Here is a 20,062-nt window from a genome sequence, read left to right as displayed (position 1 = left end):
CTGTTTTGCCACACGAAGTTAATGTTTTGCTTCCAAGTTGGATTTGGACAACTAGAAGTATGAATCATGTACACCTAGTGAGATCTCAGTGTGGACAGGACTCACTAAATGCCAGAAACATTGAGTTTTTAAACAGAGCTTCAAATAAATATCAGGGTATGTTGTGCCTTAACCAAATTATGACAGATAATGCCTAGCATGAACATGACTAGGGTATATCATGTTTACTTCGGTAGCCATTATTGCCTAAAATTTGTTCTTTACAATTACCATCTGCTACAAAAATAAATTCTGTCTATAGCTTCTGTACTGGTGATAACCTACCACTAGCAAGTCAGCAACTAGGAATACTTACCAAAAAAACCTTTCAACCCTCACCCCCTCAAACGTAGAAGAAGAGTAGTTATAGAAAAATGACATTCCATTTTAACAGTGAATACCCAATTATTTCATATTAAGCCAATTTTTCTATGGATCTTTGAGATCAACATATCATACAAACTAGAAAAAACATTTACTGCTTTAAAAAGATCTGCCACAATTACAGTGACTAGTTAGCACTACATTGCCTTAATGCAAGACTGTGGCTGTTCTAAGTATTTCACTCCTAATATTATTCAATGCTATATTCCTGAATAATTGGCTCCACAAGAGTTCAGGTACCAACCTTTCCAAAGGATCCTTGTCCTAGTACTTTCAGAAGTTCAAACTGTGAAGGGTCTGCTTTCTCATGTCCTTCCTTTACATGATGAGTTATTGCAATTTCTTTGATATTTCCTTCTTCCTGACAGAGGAAAAGAGTGGAGTAAGTTTACGTTAGTGGTGCATCTTCCCAAAATGTTTATAAATTCACAATATTTTTAAAAATACCAGTGAAATATAGTAAAATTATTATTATATTAAAAATACCAGTGAAACCAATGAACTACAGGCTCCCAAATGTAGATAAAAACCACTGAGCAACGCATAATTAAGACACAAAAAATAAATTAGATCTGTTACAAAAACCAGTGTTAGTTCAGTAACTATGTGGCTTAAACATTTAGGGATGCATCAGAATCTAGACAATAACAGAATTGACAATAACAAGTCAGCGATTCCCAAGCTTTTGTGCTTAGGCCCATATTGTTTGGTTCATAATCTCCGTTCCAGATTCATGACCCATTAATGGAAACCAATCTTCTTAAGAATTTAGTCCTCTTAAAGCACACCTAGAGTGCGAATGGACCAGATCTCTTAGGAAAGCCCTCCTTTTTAACACTTGAATGAGGACCACTATGCTGCAGCGATGCTAATGCTCACCTCTATAAGACAGTGTAAGACTGAAGACATTTCCCCGCAAAGCAGCACACCCTCTGTCCCCACATCAGCAGCAATAAACTCTCTACCTGCCACTGAGAAAATTATGGTGAGGAAAAGAATTGCATTGCCTTTCTTCTTAAGGAGAGTCTATTCTATAAAAGCTGCCAGTCTTCAGCATTCCCTCTTCTGTGAGAAACTAGTCACCAGAATGCTCTAAAGGGCAGGGGATCTTATAGTCTTTTTGTGCTCTGCACTTAATTCAGTATTTTCTGCAAAGAATTTGAAAATCCCCTGAAAAGCAACACTCCTTGCCACACAAGGAAAGAATTTCAGAACTTATCAGCAACTGTTCAAAAGTAAGTAAAAAAATTGCATTCTTATCAATGTCATCTGAAGAACTATCTAGGCATTACACACAATCCAACCTAAGCAGCACTGACTGGAAGTTAACTTACATAACACAAATATACTAACTACAATTTCAACTTTTTGTGCATTCGCTTCCTATTCCTTCTATGGGCTATAGCGAATAAAACAAATCTGAGAATACTTTTTCTCTGTTTAATGAGGAAGTCTCAAATCTATTTCACAGAATCACAGACTGGTTGAGGTTTGAAGGGACCTCTGGAGGTCATCTGGTCCAACCCTCCCGCTTGGGCCACCTACAGCTGGTTGCCCAGTACCATGTCCAGACAGCTTTTGAATATCTCCAAGGAGGGAGACTCCGCAACCTCCCCGGGCAACCTGTGCCAGGGCTTGGTCACCCTCACAGTGAAAAAGTGTTTCCTGATGGTCGGAGGAAACCTCCTGTGTTTCAGTTTGTGCCCATCGCCTCTGGTCCCGCCACTGGGCGCTGCTGAAAAGAGCCTGGCTCCATCCTCTTTGCACCCTCCCTTCAGGTTGGTCAAACATGATTTCACCTTTGCGAATCCATGCTGGCTAACACCCGTTACCTTTTTGTCCTTCATGTACATGGAAATTATTTCCAGGACTAGTTGTTCTATCACCTTCCCAGGGATCAAGGTGTGGCTGACCATCCTGTAGTTCCCTGGGTCCTCTTTCTTGTCCTTTTTGAGAATAGGAGTGACATTTGCTTTCCTTCAGTCCTCAAGCACCTCTCCCAGTCACCATGGTTGTTGGAAGATAATCAAGAGTGGCCTCGCAATGACACCTGCCAGGTCCCTCAGCTTTCATGTGTGCGTCCTACCAGGGCCCACGGACTTACGTATGCCCAGTTTGCTTAAGTATTCTCTAACCTGACCCTTTTCCACCAAGGGTATGTCCTCCTTGTTCCAGACCTTCCCCTTATCTATATGCACTAAAATGTGCACTAATTAGTTCCAGTGATGGGGGAGCAGAGGCAGTGTTCTAAAGCTGTGCTTCTGCACTACTAGTTTATGTATTTTTCAAGTATTCAGCAAAATTTATGTGCATGAATTATTGCTGAAAGTATCCTTTTGTACCTGGTAGTTTCAGTACCATGTATAAGTGCACAGGAACTGTCCATACATGTCTCTGTGCTCAAACACATGCTTATCCTAGATCAACATTTCTCTTTCAAAAGATTCTTTTTTCAAAAGATTCTAAGCAAAGTTAGAAACAAACTGCACGTAACAAATCCTGAGCATGTATGTGTGAGAGAGTGTGTACATACATAAAAAAATTCCAATGTACACTTTGGAATAATGTACACAACATCCTGGCAACTTTTAAAATCAGAAAGTAAAAAAAGGTTCTTTAATGTAAAGAACTTGGATTTGTCTTGGGTGTTCTAAAATTAAGATGACCAATAAGGATAGGTGCCAGTTTTCATTGTAAGACAGCCAAAATTTTGCACGCATGTGCATGCTGTGTACTACTTCTAATAAACCTAAACTCCTTTTTCTTTTCAAAAGCAAATGCTACCGTTGTTGACTCAAGGCTGAATCTTTATAGAGTTTGAAAGAAATATTGATTCCTTCTACTTGTCAAAGGAATTATTTGCTGGTGGACATTTCTATTTACATCTCTTAAATGAGTATATGATCAGCTGGATTACACACTACTTAAACCACCCACTGCAATCTTAGAGAATCCCAGGGAAGAAACAGCACAGTAGAACAGATTGCCAAGTATGGATTACTTCGGATACTTTGATCCATTTCTGCTTAACTGTTTTATCTATTAGCTCCCTGGCAATCTTGGGAAAGTAAAAAAGTGTGTGAAACAGAACTTCCTCAAATCTTTCTGTTATCCACCCAGATTCAGGGACACAAAGCGATCAGGTGGACACATTACTTTAAAAGCATCAGAAATCATAAAAAAAACAAGAAATGAAGAAGAAAAGGTATTAACTTATTCTCTATACACAAACAAAAATTATTTTTTAATGCAATGCAATTATTATGCAACCAACTTCCCAGCGGTTATTTTGGGCACCCTCTAAAAAAACCCCAAACCACCACTTCACATTCCTGATACTAAGAGAATGTTCCCAGTCTTCACAGTTTCTCAGGGTTCAGATACTTTTCAGTCATTATAAGGCAGACCTAATACAACTCTGTTTTAAACAAAATGGAACTCAGATCATAACCTACTTTAGTAGCTTGTCCACAAGATATGTTTGGGAGCAAGATTTATGATGAATAGTTACCCACAAATTTGTAGTTTCCTTTTCTGACATAATTGCTGAATGTTTGTTATTTTAACCTAAACAGTATTTTGCAAATGCAGTTAAAAATACAAAAGCTAAGTCTTTTATAGAAATGCAAATTATATGCAGAAGTAACCAACCCTCACTGTACCCATTATCTACCTGAATTAAAATACAAACCTTTCACACTGTAAAAAGAGATCTCTTTCTCAGCCAGCTGCATGATAGATGCCATTTTACAGTAAGCTGGAAGAGAAGCCAGCCGTTCAGTCTGGTACTGAATTTGTCTTAAGCTCCGTCTCTGATCATTCCCTGATATTTGGAAAAAAACATTTGTCCCATGTGATTAATTCAAGTTAAACGAGATGATGTATAGGGTGCTGAAAGACTTTGGTCCCCCTCTCCTTTTTTCCATTTCCTGACAATTTTCACACCACTACAGACACTCACTCACCAGTGATCTGGCCGTTGCAATGGTGGGATCTTCTTTCCAGTTATAAATACACCCTACTGCCTATATTTTATTTCTGTTACTTATAAGCTTGGAAAGCTCCCTTTTCTCAAGCCTTATACTGCAGCAATGTCTAAATAAAAGTCCCAAGACATAAATTTCTTTTTCTAGCCACACAGCTCTCTTAAGGCCTTCTTCACACTAGAAAGTAAAGCTGTCACAGAAAGCCACACAAAAAAAAAAAAAAAGCCAAACCGTGTTAGTCAACTTAAAGTGGTTGCTACTGGCTTCCATTATCGTGAAACTAAATATAGAATACAAGGAAACAAACAGAAGGTAACATTACTCTGAGTTTCCTTAACATTTCCTTAACAGTATAATAGTGTGAAATCAACACTGGCCTAGAAGGGAAATGAGTGACAAACAACTTTGGGTATGAATTTAAAACACCACTATTTCAGAATAACTTCCTGTACTGATATAGTTTGCAGTCAGAACTATTCTGGTCTGTAAGTATCTCAATGTAAGTAAGCTCTTAGTAATGTACCTCACAATATATGTCTATGCACAGGAATGCATACATACATAGGGAAAAACACTGAATGGACTATATTCCACAGACAAATCAAATCTAAAAGATAAAAAAAAAATAAAGGGAGATTCAGCAGCACAAGGGTGACTCATTTTTCTCTTTAGGAATCAGCTGCAAATTAGAATAGGAAACATGCTTGTCAGGAAAAAAAAAAAAAGGATACACACCTTCTAGGCAAGCAGTGAAAAACTATTTAACCGTTATTATGCTATAAAAATAATAGCCTAATCATATTGCTGGAAAAATTCCGTACTTTAGGTACTTAACGAACACTAAATACTCACTTTTGTTCTAGTAATTGAATTTATTTGCATTTCTTTTACATTCACTTTTTAAGTCAAGACTAAATTAACTCTGCTGTAACATAAAATACTTGTATTTGTTCCTGTAATAAGATCTCAGAAACAACTATTAGATAATGTATTAAAAGGAAACTGGACTTCAAACCCTAAAGGAAGTAGAAGCAGAACAGCCTTACTAGGTGTTTCTCAGTAGTAATGAAAAAGCCCAGAAAAGCAAGAGAAAAATGTGAGTTTATCTATACACAGAATCTTCTGTAATTTATCCTTCAGATTTCTGTATTTTCAATAGGAGATCTGGAGATGGTTCTGTGTGCAAAGAAGCGGCCCATGCAGAGCTGGATGGCATAACACAAAGCTTGCTTCACACATACGAGTTTATCTGCAGACCTTTTTTTGGAGCAGTATGTTCTAGGGACAACTGAAAAGCTGGTCTAGGGCTAGTAAACTGGGCTCTGAACTGCTAGGAGACCTGCCAGTACCATCCACAATACCATTCCTATTGTTCTCACAGGCTTGGAATTTCCACTTCTTTTATTACTCCTAATAATTCCAATCTTTTTACAGAGTGATTTTATTTTCTAATCATGAATACAGCAGCAAAAAGAGTACATAGCCCTTTTACCTCTAACTTCCAACTCCTGAAGATAATGTGACAGTGGTATGAAAGGAAAAACAAGTAAACGGGATCTGTGAGAGAATTCTGGAGTCTGAGCTTAAACCATCTGCAGACACTTTAAGAGAGGGTTGCCAGACATGCACTTACAACTAAGTACTGCACGTGCCATATGAGATATGTTCCTATGACACAACCTAAATCTGATAAATTTAGAAAATGCAATAAACACTAATTAGAATTTAAGTAGTACCTCAAAAAATAGAAGTATTCTTAGTCCACAAATTTTATGTAAAAAGGACAGAGAAACAACCAACTAAAGATTAAAATAATTTTTAAAAATATTTAAATGTATGCTCTCACACTGACAAAATAATCCACAATGAAAAAGCTCTGAATCACCTAAAAAATAGATGGCACAGGATCAGATTTATGCTCTTAGTCTTATCAGGAAGAGGAAGGCTATCTGGAATAAGGAACATTAGCACATCCAAACACCACAGGGGTCCTGCTGCACCTAAAATTCTCAGTTTCAGGTTCTTGAATAAATGCATAAACACAGTGTGAACATGCACAATGACAAGTACTTGACAAAGGAATTCCAAAACACTGGGACAGAAAAGGGAAATTCAGCAAGAAAGTTACCTTACACTCAAAGATGTGTAAGAATTAGATGTGAATTAACTTAAACAGAACATCAAAGAAGAAGCTGATATGTCACATATGAAATGCTTACTTAGGAAAGGTATCCCTGGAAGACAGGTTCTTCCTTTTCTGGGTACTCAAAATTATGTGAATGTGAGTAGAACTATTTTAAACACTTAACTCTTTATGATAGCATATTTTAGATAACAGTTATTAAAAGTGCAATTAGTTCATCAGCTTCACAATGAGTGACAAAGATCTGAGTATACACTCTTCAATATACTGAAAGTGTAAGTTAAAATTATGATGTGTAGATTACACTAAAAGGAAAAAGAAGCAGCTATCTAAAAAAATTTAAAATTTTACAACAATAATAATAATGGAATGGTATATTTAAATTGCTCCTACACATAGGTGACATTTAATGGGTGTAAAGTCATGAAGTGACATAAAATTGGAAAGGTAAGAAAAAAATACAGGGAAACATTTACAGCTTAAGACATCCAAAGCATTCAGGTCAAATAGAATGTGATTCTGAAAGTAAACTAGACCCATCCTGAACAGAAAGACTGACTGCATCATCTCTGCTGTCAGCTTCAGTGAAATTAAACTGAAATCAGATGAAATACAGAAAGTTAACAAAAACCAACATACCCAAAGGTAAGATCTCTAACAAAGATACGCATACGCACAAGATTGGGGTTGGAGGGGGCCAGGAAGGTTTTATTTTATTATAACAGTGTGGGTTTTTTAAAAATATATTTGTGGTCAACTATGCACAGAATAACAACAGCTGGCAGTTTATTTTTTATAATATCAAGAACAAAGATAAGTATGTGCAGTACATGCTATGAGTACCTATAGATTAAGGCTTTTTGAAAGAACATTTCATTTATTTTTAACATGCTAAAACACTTCAAAAGGATTGGCATTACATTTTTGAAGACTCTGATGCCTGTTATTGTGGAAAATGGGTGTTCTTATTTGATGAGAAGAAAGGGAGTAACAGCAGTTAAAGGCTAAACAAAATAAATGGCTCCTTCACCATACCCGAATTTCACCAGGAAGCTTCTAACAAATTCAGAAACAGATTTCTGAGAAAATTCTCTTCATAAAGAAGTTCATATATAGATTTAGAAAACTCCAGAAGTTCTTATTGTGTGAGATACGTGATGAATAACCTCATCCTATCTCAAGTCCTTTGCATCAGGAAGGGGATATTAAAGATAACACACAACATCCGTATTCCATTAATAAAAGGAACAGAAGTGACCGCAAAACAAGGTTGCATGTTCACTTTCCCACAAAATGAATACTACCTAGATGTAGGTGAAAATCTCCTCAGAAGTGCAGTGAATTTCAGCTGGCAGATGACTAAGCACTGATCAAAGAACTTTCCCTCTGCACACTTGCTGGCTATATCAATATATAATCAAGAAATACACCACCAAACCTGTAATATCCAAGTAAAAGGTTTCACAGTGAGAGAAAGTAAAAGGCCACATACCAACCCCTTGTGTATCTAACAGAGATGGAAGTTATTAAATAACTGACATTAAAAAGGAACAACGATAAAACACTCACATTCATTTTAAATAAAACCTCTGAATTTTACAACATGATTTCTGGACAAAAAAAATACCATAGTATGTTTGGTTTTGGAATTGAGAAGCAACTTGCCTCTCAGTAGGGGTTTTAAATAAACTGTATTTTTCTAATAAGAGGCACAGATGACTAGGACAGACATGACTATACATACTCGAGTTCATCAAAACCTAGTGGGAGGGAAATCTGGCATACGCAAAAAATCCTTAGATGGGTTTTTTTCAAAAAATGTTCTTCCTGGACAGCGAACTTTGTTGACATGCTGACCAAAACCTGAAAAAATAGGGTTAATACTTTGACTTAAGGTAAACATTAGATAAACAGACTAACAAATTTTAATCCCAATGAATAATTAAAATCTGTTCTAATCTAAGCCAGGTTAAGTAACTACTGGAGAAATTAACTTAAATACTGATATTCCTGGTTCCAACATTACCCAGGTTTCACCTTTATCTGTTAATTTGGTATGGCTCTTAACAGAATTAAGAGGATACAATCAGAAGCATCTTCTACATATAGTTACTGACAAGACTTCATTATGACTTAATTTGCCCCTTAAGATAATTAAGAGTTTGTTCAGATTTTTCACTGTAAAGCTATCTTCCATCTCCTGGTCTTGTAAGGCCTTCTCTGAATAATTTTTTATTTTTAATACTCGATTTTAAATGTTATTTTGGAAGCCCTTGCACCCCTGCTAGACACAGTAACAATGGACTGATTTTATGCTGCATATAGAGCAATAGCCCCATACTACTCCTAGCCACAATCTTCCTGCCTCGACCTGCAGAGACTGCAGTTGCTAAGGCACCGACCATGAGGCTGTGTTCAGCAGTATTGCTAGTCCTTTCAGAGTCACAGCCTGCCAAAGTAAAGTCACTCCCCCAAATTGTGCAAGATTCTTTGTTCCTAATACACAAGTTAGCATTTAACTCTGCCAATATTGGTATTTTTAACACTCCGTCTAAACGGACACTATTAATACATTAAGAAATGTTGGTGGGATCCCACCAGAAACTCTTCCAGAAACTTTCGTGAATATTTTCCATTTAAAGTAACATTTTAAAATGGATTAAAATCTGTTTTATGTATTTATTTTGTATAGTGATAATTTACATATGAGAAACAGCCAGAATCACCATTAGGAAAGTTCACAATTCTGGAATTACAACTTCTATACAGTCAGGAACCAGAATGAGAGGAAAAAAAACCAAAAAAAACTTCTGCTAGTTTCAATCACAACAACTAAGTCAGACCTATATTGCCAGTATTGAACACCCCCCTCAAACATTAGCCATCTTTCAAGATAAGACAACAGCCCTAAAATAAATTTTAGAATTAAGTTTCTGAAATAAAGATACAAATATTTCAACAGCATTAAAGTGCAACCCTTTTCCTATAAGACAGGTAATAGCCATTTCTATCAGTGTAAAGGACAGTTCATAGTGTACTTCCCTGTAATCCTGTTCAGCTGCACTTAATGAATTTTAACTTACATGACAAACTCACTGCTGTATCAGTTTATACTATTGACCATACAATTTTCAAAAAAGCAAATCCAATTAATAAAGAGCTAATTGCAATCTTTTCCACTTGAAAGTTGAGCAGCAGCAAAATACTGCTTTTATCAGTTTTCATTTGTTAGTATTAGGTATGTAGCGACATAGATTTTTTCCATTTTCTTTACAGAAGTAGCAGCTTTGTTTTCACCCCTCTCAATCTCTTTTTCAGGAATGTTTTGCTTCCTCTAGACAAATGCACGTTCTTGAGGCACATGTACATTCAGTACAAGTGAAGATAAGGCTGAAAACCCAGCAAGTTACTTAACACTGCTCCAACCCTGGTTGCAAGTTTTCTTTTACTATGTTGTTAGCCTTCATTGTACTTATCAGAGCTCAGCTGGACATTGCTGTATTTGGCAAAATATTTTTCTGTCTGTCACAGGCAGAATAATGTTGATTCCTGTAATCAAATAGAAACCATTTCTGAAATATTGACTGATATTAAACCTTGGTGCTGAAGTTACATAAAGCAGTTATGTCCTGTAAGGACAGTAAGCTTATTGGGTATCAAGTGATTTTAAAAGGATGACTCAATGTTGGCACAGTTCCCCAGCTCATATACATAATTTCCTTTTCCTCCCCTCCCTTGAGTCAGGAAGTCTCCTAGATGCATTTTTACTTTCCCAACTTGTTATGAATGTAGGATGAATTTTCAGTATCACCTGAAGAAATAAAACCCATATGGGCTATGCTTTTTGAACTAAAAAAGAGCCAACAAACTGAAAACCAATTACTTTTACCTTTTGTATTAGGGTTTATGAAAATCTTTATTAAGTTAAAAACGGGAGTTAAAAATGTGAGGAGTGCACCACTCTAGGTATTTTTAAAAATCTCAAACACATTCTATATACTTTCATACATTCTATACTCCTTATACTCCTATCTTTAAATTCAAAACTGCCTTAAAAAAAAATAAATTCAATGTCCAACAAGCATTTCACAATCTCCCTTTACTTCAGTAAGCAATGTTAGTGAGCTAAACCATGGAATAAAAAACATCCCTTATATTTGTGACTAATATTCAATTTGAGTCACTTAATAGAACTAATGATTACCTAAATGCTTGTACACAAACAATTGTTCTACAAAGCTGATTAAAAATGCTGCTTTTGAAGTAGCAATTATTCTAATACAACAAAAAGCAAAGCGCTGCCATGCATAAAATTACAACAAGCTGACTTAAGGATATTCTGTGTATGTTGTCTGTTTTACACTAGTACCAAAGAAAAGCAAGGATAGAGCAGAAGTTCTAATTAGCATGGACATATGAAGTCAGAAATACACGTTTTCACAATTTATGTCTTTGCTTCTTTTTAAAAGGTGGAAAAACTTACACTTTCAACTGACGTAAAATTACTTGTTGCAGGTGGCATCTATTGTTTTACTTGACAGAAAATAAGATTTCCTAAAAGCAAACTGTATTTGCAAATTTTTGTTTTAAATTCTTAAATTGTTAAGTCTCTAAGAGAACAACAATGCATACAGATAATAAAGAAAAGTCACTGTATTTATGTATTTATTCCTTACTCTCTATACCTTCTACTCTTTTCCATTCCTGGCTTTCTACTACAACAGTTTTGAGATCTAGAAGGATGTCTATGTCCACATTTGTTCCAGGTAGCCAACTCACTCACATAATGAAGACTTGCAGACCTGGTTACTGAGCCTGAACGCCTCCCATTCTTTTGGTGTTACAGATGAAGCAAGATAGGAGTTTGAAGAATGAGTCCTGTCCCAGAGCAACAAGCCAAAGGATAGATGAGGCCCTTTGGATAAACATGACTGGCGAGGCTGCTTTCCCTCCTCAGAATGAAAATACAAAGGCCAGGACAGAAGTAGGACTCTACTCCTTCCTTCCCAAAGGAACTGTGAGCAGCAGGTTGTTCAGCAGGTAAAGCTGAGGAATTCCTGTAAGCATTTTAAAAGCTCAGTGTTGGTCACCAAAAGCAGTTTTGTAATGCAATTCTCTTGATCAAACACCATGAAATTATCTCATGAACTAGACTGTGCATGTCAGCATTGGAAAAAAATACTCATTGGGTGGAACTTTCATTTCCCAGCAACGTTGATATAAATTTTGTTCCTACTTTGTAAGCACTAACATTTCAGAGCATCACAATTAAAAAAAAATTTCAAAGTTCAAAAAAAATCCACGAGCATATTCAGCACTAATCTATGAAAGCTATGATTCCCGTTTTATTGAGATAATATCCTAACTATATTCCAAAATGTATATTGGTTGCACTGTCTAGCATTTTAAAATCAACAGAACATTAAAGACAATATAACCAAGCTGCCATAAGTAGATAAAATAATGTCATTTCTTTTGATCAGAGACTTCTAAGAAATACCTTTCATGTTGCCTGTGGAAAAGAACTATAATTCAGGACTATGAGTTGATAAATGTTGATTTTACAAGGTTTACATTAAAAAGCCTCTATATAACGCAGCCTATGTTCCACTGTTTTACATGCATGTCTTGTTTTAGTGTTTCAGTTATGGCAAGCAAATTCAATTTCATTTTCTAACACATATTGCAAAGTTTAAACCAGTACATAGGCTAGTAAGTGTTAAATTACTATCCCTTTTATTTACAAATTAGTAGATCTGCTTCACTTAAGATGTTAAGACAGTACACAAGAATTCCCCCCCCCCCCCGCCCCCCCCCAAAGTATTTGCAGACTTACAGGAGTAGAAACATGAAAAGTGATCTGAGTTTCAATGATAAAATGCTCTAATCACATTGCATGTTTACATGTATTGTTAAATAGTTCAGAAACTGTACTTGGGATAATACTGTTTTCCGCTAGAGATTTTTCTCAACTTAAAAAAAAAAACAAAACAAACAACCTTTTACTTTTAAATATATGCTCAACAACAAGACAAATTATACAAATTAAATGTCTGCTATGACTAAATTATCATTTAAAAGTTGAAATAACCATAACTAACTGTAACGTAAGCAAGAGTGTCACTATTCTTAATACCGTTTTCAGAAGTAAGTTTAAGATATTAATAAGCCTGAGTTATTTTAACTGTCACTCCACACATAACCATATTTTACAGTTTAAAGTACTACATGAAAATGGAACTATTAAAATAACCATGAAGTATTAATTTAAAAAATACAGACATTTTTAATAAAACTAGATTCTCAGTGAGAAAACTTAATACACAGCTAAGCTCATACTTTCTGGAGAAAAAAAAGTAAGTTTTACAGTATTTACGTACAGGTAAAAATTTCCCAATAAGGCTAAATTATCAACAGGTACCTTAAAAACTACAAAATATGAGCACACCACAAACTTTTTTTTTTTTTAAAGGAAATACAAAAGACTTTGTATACCAACAGCTCTGATCCCAAAGCAGTGAAAGACTAAAATTGTTTTGAAATTAGAAGTTTAATTAAAATAAAATTTCCCCTTTTTCCCCTTATTCTTTTAAATAAGAAACTAAGCTCACCCGAATAGAACGAACACGTAGAGCCAGAAACTTAAACATGACTAAGAAACCATGATGTTTAGATTTTCTGACTGAGCGATCATAAGTCTAGCAGGGAAGACCAACCCTGGCGTTTTTGCTGTGACCAGCTGTTCCGGCAATTAGAAAATTTCCTGTCAGGCAAGTCAGACGCAGTTGGGGGGTGGGGAGAGAGAAAAGGGGGGGAAAAAAAAGGTTTAAAAAAAAAAAAAAAAAAAGACATTCATATTTTTTTTTATCCACCCCAAAGAAAAAGTGGGCAGCACTGGTACTCATGTTGCTGTTGTAGAGATCAGCACAGGAAACTTAAACAGATTGTCTGATAGCAACATGCTGTTGCAGATGTTATTTATTCCTGGTTCCCAGAAAAGAACAAAAAAGATCAACATCTATTTCAGAAATCATGCTACTATGCAACATTTCACTAGTTAAACAAAATAGCAAGTCCTACATGTGATGATTGTATTTTTATGAATTTTAACTTAAAATATTTTTTTAAATTAAGACATCATATATCACTACTTATTAGATTTCAATGCAGAGAATGTGGTATGCTTATACTTAATGACTGTTTTTATTTACTAGAGTTGTTAGAGGACCAAATGGACCTTGTGCATAGTCCTTTGAAATCCTGCAGATAGAAAATGCTACACAGATGTTATAGAGGTTAGGCCAAGACAGACTGCAGAAATTATTTGAATTGGATCGCCCAGCTTGAATGTCTGACTTATGAACCAATATTATATTGCTCTGTAGAGAGTGAAAAATTTCTTAAAGTAATAAAAATACCTAAGCTTTCTTTCAATGTTTAAAAAAAACCTTCAAATGTGTCTAAGAATTAGAATTCAGTCTAATTACTTTGAACAGCTAGAGATGAAGTTTTTAATTTGATCTCTCTCTAGATTTAGTACGGAAGTTATTGTTCTGAATTTTGACAGTATCTTTAGCTTTTTTGATATTTATTAAAAACACTGAATTACACAGTGCATGGTCCATTAGAATATGGAGCAAGACTGCTTTTCTTCAAGCAATAAACAAATAAATAAAGGCAAGTAACAACATTTAGTCAAAGGCATATACAAGTACTCAGCTATAAACAGATCCAGGTAATTCCATTTAGTGACTCTGTACCAAAGGAAACATACAGCAAAATACTGTACTTCTTTCTGCACAAGACATGAAAACAAACAAACCCTCCAAACTACTTCCCTTGATTGGGTTCTAACAAATACCTGGATTACTGCAATTCTTTTTTAGATTTTAATTCCTCTTCAGAAGACAAAGCCAGTAATTTACTTATTTTAAGTGACAGAACATGTTGCTCCTATCTCTATACCACATCCTGGCTGTCTACAGTATCAGTTTCTAACTTTGCCTTTAAAACCTGGATTATATGTCTCCCCACCGTGAGCGAAGACCCTCTCGCACAAATGCAGAGATGAAATACAGACCCCTCATTCCTGGTTTTACCAGGACCCCACAAGCAAAAATATGCCTTTTTTATATACTCCTCTAGGTCTTTATTTGTGTCACATCCACAGGGATGGATCTTTCAAATTCTATGTACTGAATATATACAATTATTGTTATAGATACACAGGCATTCATTACTTACTACTATACCTTAAGTCCTCAATTACAATGTCAATTACAATGTACTTTTTACAGTCCAGTGTGTTACAACCTTTTTGGAAGAAACAGCCTCTACTACAACAGCAGTAACACAGCATGAAAAATGAGTCAATATTTGTTGCAGGATAAACAAAGCCTCTTGAACACAAGGAGGTAACTGCAACAGAAGGATTTCAAGTATTTCATAAATGGTGCAAAAATTACTTGAAGCTTTCCCCTCTTCAGTTGTTTTAAACTTCCAGCTACTTCCTCTTCAAAACTGAAATATCTCAAGAATTACAGTTTAACAGTAATAGTTGTTTACACTGTGAAGACTTAAAAAATTTTATTAAATAAATGGGGGACCATTCAAGCTCTCTGCCTTACCTTGTCAAGAACATGTCTGAATGCACTAAAAGCAGAGTTATCAGGAATCTCCAAATCACTCAAACTCTATGATAGCAAGGAGAGCCAAAAGCAGAAACAGAGAGTAAGTGGTAACACCTACATTAACTATAATGTTCCTTAAAGCTGAAAAGATACTGTGGGTAAATAACCGTTTTCTTCTCTTTTTCTTGTAAGGGTATGAGTGTATTCTGCTGGAGATAAGCCGTATCTGCTAAGGGTGACAGGAATAAGGCATTTCAACTGCAGCATTTGTACAATTACTGACTACTGCTCTCCCAAACCTTTTATGTGACCTCCCAGTGAAAGTACAAAGCACAGTGCTCAAGGGTCAGCGGGGTTATTTGACAACAATAGTTCTCCTATAACTGGCATGGGTCTGCAGCAGGTGGAAGGAATTTCTTGTGTTCTGGGAGAATAAAGCCTGCATGGTTCCCAAAGAGCACTACCAGCCAACCAGAAACATTAAGATATATGCTACATAATTCATTTTGAGAATCTCTGAGAAGAGAGCTTGCCCTTTTAAATATTCCTTCCTATGAGAAGGAGACAGGTTAGAGGGCAGCAGCCCCCAAGTCTGTGATAACAAGGACAAATTGCTCCAGCAAATTGCTCCCCTTACCTTGAAGTCTCTGATAAGGATTTGTATTATACATATTTATCACGAAACACAACTGTCTCCAAAACAAAAGGAATTTGCTATGCCCGTCAGTGACAGTTCTGTCAACTGCAGAACTCCACTTGCATAACGCATTTTGTCCTCCAGTACAGAAATATAAAGTGAGTTCATGTCTCATCTTCCCCTCCTCTTCTTTTAAATTGGATGCTCGGAATTTACAAAAATGACGAGAAAATGTGATCAGACTTGCTGTCCAGACATTCAAGAGAATGGGGTTCACAGCCTCCACAGAGAGCTGGAGAACTGAAAGATGCTGGAGGAACTCTCAGAACAGTACACAGAACACATGGGAATCCACAAGTTTTATTGAATAAAATGTGCACGCCACAGCGGGATGCTCACTTTTACACATAACCAGAAAAAGTTGAAGCATTACATCTAAGTGGATTCCATTAGGTAGACTGACAATCTTCCTATACCATCAGTCTGAGAAGTGTAATAATACAAATTAAGTCTTTATGCTGCTAGACAAGCAAGGCTTTGTAGTATGGACTGACTTCAATTATCTGGAAAAAACAAAGATGAAGTACACATAAGGAATGAAAAGCCCTCATTTGATGAAGGTCAACAGTTGAGGAACAGAGAGCTACTTTTTGGAGTTTTCAGAAGCTGAATAATATACTTCTCTTCATAATAAATATGTTTGTATAGCCAAAGCAGCAATATTCTATTAATCGGGGGTGTGGCAGTTTCCATCTGCTAGTTTACAGGCTTTTCAGGGCTACCATCTGTTTTCTCTTCATGTAACAAGCAAGCAGCTTGACTTCTAATGTTGCTTACACTCTCAAATTATTCAATTTTCTGACCAAGATCCAGAAAGTATGCTGCACCTAAGACACTAAGTGCAAAATAAGCCACTCAGAAAATCCATTAGAAGACATCAATTAAAGAGTTTTGCTGTAACCTTTCCTCAACACCTAATGACATTTTTGGGGAAAAAATATTCCAGGGTTTGCCTTCTTTATATGGGTTTGATATGTGACAGTTAGCATCTCAGACTAAAAGCTTTGCACTATCTACAAGGATGCTGTAACTTCTTACACGAGGACCACTAAGTCCATTCTTACACAGGTAAGATGCGTGTACTTCACTGTAAGATTCTACCAAAAGTCATCCAAGTTGCAGCACAGCACAGTGCTTTGGAAGATAATGAACTTCCAATTTCATTACATTAGAGGAAAAAAAAGGTATTCTGCCTTTTACAAAGGAAAATGTGGGCATGGAGAAGGGAATAACTGGATTCAAGTTTTACAGACGTAAATGATTTGCTTGGGAAACTTATTTGTTCAAGAATCAAGTAATTTGATTGTAAAATAGAATTAAATACATGTGTACATCTATTTAAATATATTTAGTAAAATACACTAGAAGGAATGTAAGAATTATGGACCAACTTAAAGTCTGAGTTTAGTATTTGTAACCCAGATTGTTTCCTTCGCTGCATTACACAGTGGACACTGTTTCATTACATGGCCAGGTTATTGTCTGGCTTTAACAGAAACCACAACTTACCTCATAACAAGGAACATGGTGTTATACTGACTTATGTAATATTATTGTTTCAAACAATTGCATTGCTGTGGCTGTAAAGAAAGCTTCCTCAGTTTGATTTCCATATGAACAGGCAATAATTACACAGTCAAGAATGTGTAAGCAATGTGAAAGAATAACTTGACTGTATACCTCATCTCTCAGTAAAACTACAAGAATATTAACCTGCCACTGTTTTACTACTGATAAGCTATCCAAGTAGCTGTTTCAGCTAAAATTAAATATCAGTCTGTAAAAAATAAGAAAACCCAAGCTCAGTAGTCTATGAATACTTGTGAACCCATATATTTCTAATGGTAATATTTAAGAAATTCTAGCTATGTCTTACAACCTCTACCAGAGAGCCAAGAATTTACATCAAAATACTAACAAAAAAAAAACCACACACAGAAAATTGAAGTGTAAAGGTTATGCCAGCAAAAATAAAACAAACATATCAAAATGATACCAGGAATATGTTCATGGTCTTGTTAATACACATGATTTTTCTTGTAATCAGAAACTGTTACTGAACACCCAAACAGCAATATCCAACAGAAGTTTGGAGCAGTCCTGAAACAGTGCTTCAACCTTCCAAAATGCAAACAAAGTTTTTGAAACTAAGAGTTCTCACTAGTACAATGCTATAATATTAAAAACTGAGGAAAACTGTACAGTATACATGATGTATAATACAGAATCTCAACGTTATTACTACATATAATTGACTGATCAAGTTCAGTATTTCGATGAAGAGACTATATTGCCCACATGCTTCAGATTATTTTTCTGATGTATCTTAAAGCCTTTTCTAAGATCACTTTTTCCTTATAAACTCTTCTATTTAAACAGTGATTGGCAAAACAACGGTCATAGTTTTCATCTCTCTTGACTGCAAATAGTTGTTTTATTTAAATTCTATCAGAGAAAAATAAATGAAACATTTTTTAACTACTGACTTTTCTTTGCAAGCATTTCTTACACTACCTTTTGACTACCCACTGACTACAGTCTTAGTTATCTTAGTTAAATATTTTTTAGTAAGAGGATGACAGCTACTGAGATTTAGTTTTTCATCATCCAGATCAGCATATTTTAATATACTGCTTTATGCTTTAGTTCTATTTAATTCTATGTATGCCTTAATTCTGCTTATTTAAAAGAAGCATTTTGTTTAAAGTTTTACCAAAGCATACAAGAAGTGTAATAATATTACCTAACCGCCTTCATTGGAGAGAGGGTTTATATTTTCATCTCGGTTGTTTGAGCCTGAATAGGTTCCACTCCTGCCTGTACTGAAAAAAAACTAATCTTCAGTCCTTGCAAGTTACCAAAAAGAACTATACGTTAGTTTTTTCTGCAACTTAAAGTATTACTGAAAACAACTTTTCACAAATGCTTGGAACCTAATATTTTTGTATGTTTAATAATTATGCTTAAGCTAGTTGAGTGCAATGGTAATACATCAGTTGTAGTAAGTGTTTTAACAGCTACATTGAATCCAGGTAACAACAGAACAAAGAACACAGTACACACAATACGCTCGTCACATACACACAAAATGGGAACCTACTTTCTGGACCAGCTGTGCAGTCTGGTTAGCTTTAGCTAGTAGAAAAGCATGCATCATGATTGTAAGAGCTCAAAATAATTAATTTGCTCAGTTAATTTACTCAATCTCTATGGACATAGAGATACAGAAAGCAATGGTAGACAGCACAAGAGTGAGAAAAGTAGCAAGTAAAAAGCTTTAAATAGCTTCCCCTCTTTCAGTAATGTTCACTTAAGCTTTCACATTAGGTCAAGCTTCAGCCAGCTCTTTACTTGTTCTTACATTTATTTCCTGCTGGACCCAAATAATTTATGAGATACATCAGATAAAAAATGTTGACAGCAAGCTATAAAGCCAGATATCACCAGTATATTCATTGTAATAAAAATATAATACTGAATGATTCCTCTTTTAAGAGAAGCAAGACTTTGAACCATACAGCATCTTGGACTCCTCAGAAACAGGTATGTACCGTTATAGCTCCTGCTTTTCTTAAAACAAACTACTGAATTTGAATCAAAGCTGTGCAACTCACACTCTCCGGTCAATTAACTTTACTTTTGGCCAAAAGAATAGGGATGTAACAAAATGAAATTTATCTTTTGATACGCAGAATACTAGAGAGACTTCCTATGTAGATAAAACTGTCTTAGGCTTTAATATTTATTTTAAATTTCTTATCTGATTTGCATTATCAGCATACTATCCAAACACTTAACACAGCAAAAGGATGCAGTATTTCAATTTTTCACCTTCTATCTCCACAGAACCATGGCAACTCTCTCTCTATCCTGAACTTGCATACCTTACACACCTACCAAAATATTTTGTCTTCTTACCCGATGTACTGGTGCATGCTAGGCCTGTTCACTCTACTGTCCTCAGTTACAGCTGAGAAATTTCATAAATTGTCAGTGACCACATAAGTGCTCTAAGTCCATTTCAGTGCAAAGTTAAACAGAAGAACTTAAGCGAGTTCCAGTGGTAATTTAAAATTAGTCTTTATCTTGCACCAAAACAGAGATGAAGCACTGAAAGAATATCACATCCCAGCTGAAGCAGTATTTTATTAGCTGACAGACAGAAAAGGCTAGCTTCCAGCTA

General features: G+C 35.5%; 1 protein-coding gene across 3 annotated transcripts in view; it reads right to left on the bottom strand.

The window, feature by feature from the left end:
• Positions 1-20,062, bottom strand: part of RPS6KA3 (ribosomal protein S6 kinase A3) — an 81,135-nt gene that overhangs the window by 42,998 nt on the left and 18,075 nt on the right. For all 3 annotated transcript variants that reach the window (XM_075521390.1, XM_075521401.1, XM_075521382.1), the window contains exon 3: positions 668-784. In XM_075521390.1, the coding sequence (XP_075377505.1) occupies positions 668-784 (117 nt within the window). The remainder of the gene's footprint in view (positions 1-667; positions 785-20,062) is intronic.

Source organism: Mycteria americana, chromosome 1 (genome assembly GCF_035582795.1).
Source record: "Mycteria americana isolate JAX WOST 10 ecotype Jacksonville Zoo and Gardens chromosome 1, USCA_MyAme_1.0, whole genome shotgun sequence".
NCBI classification, from domain to species: Eukaryota; Metazoa; Chordata; class Aves; order Ciconiiformes; family Ciconiidae; genus Mycteria; species Mycteria americana.
The sequence above is the reverse complement of the archived record's forward strand: the minus strand, read 5'-3'. Positions and strand labels throughout refer to the sequence as shown.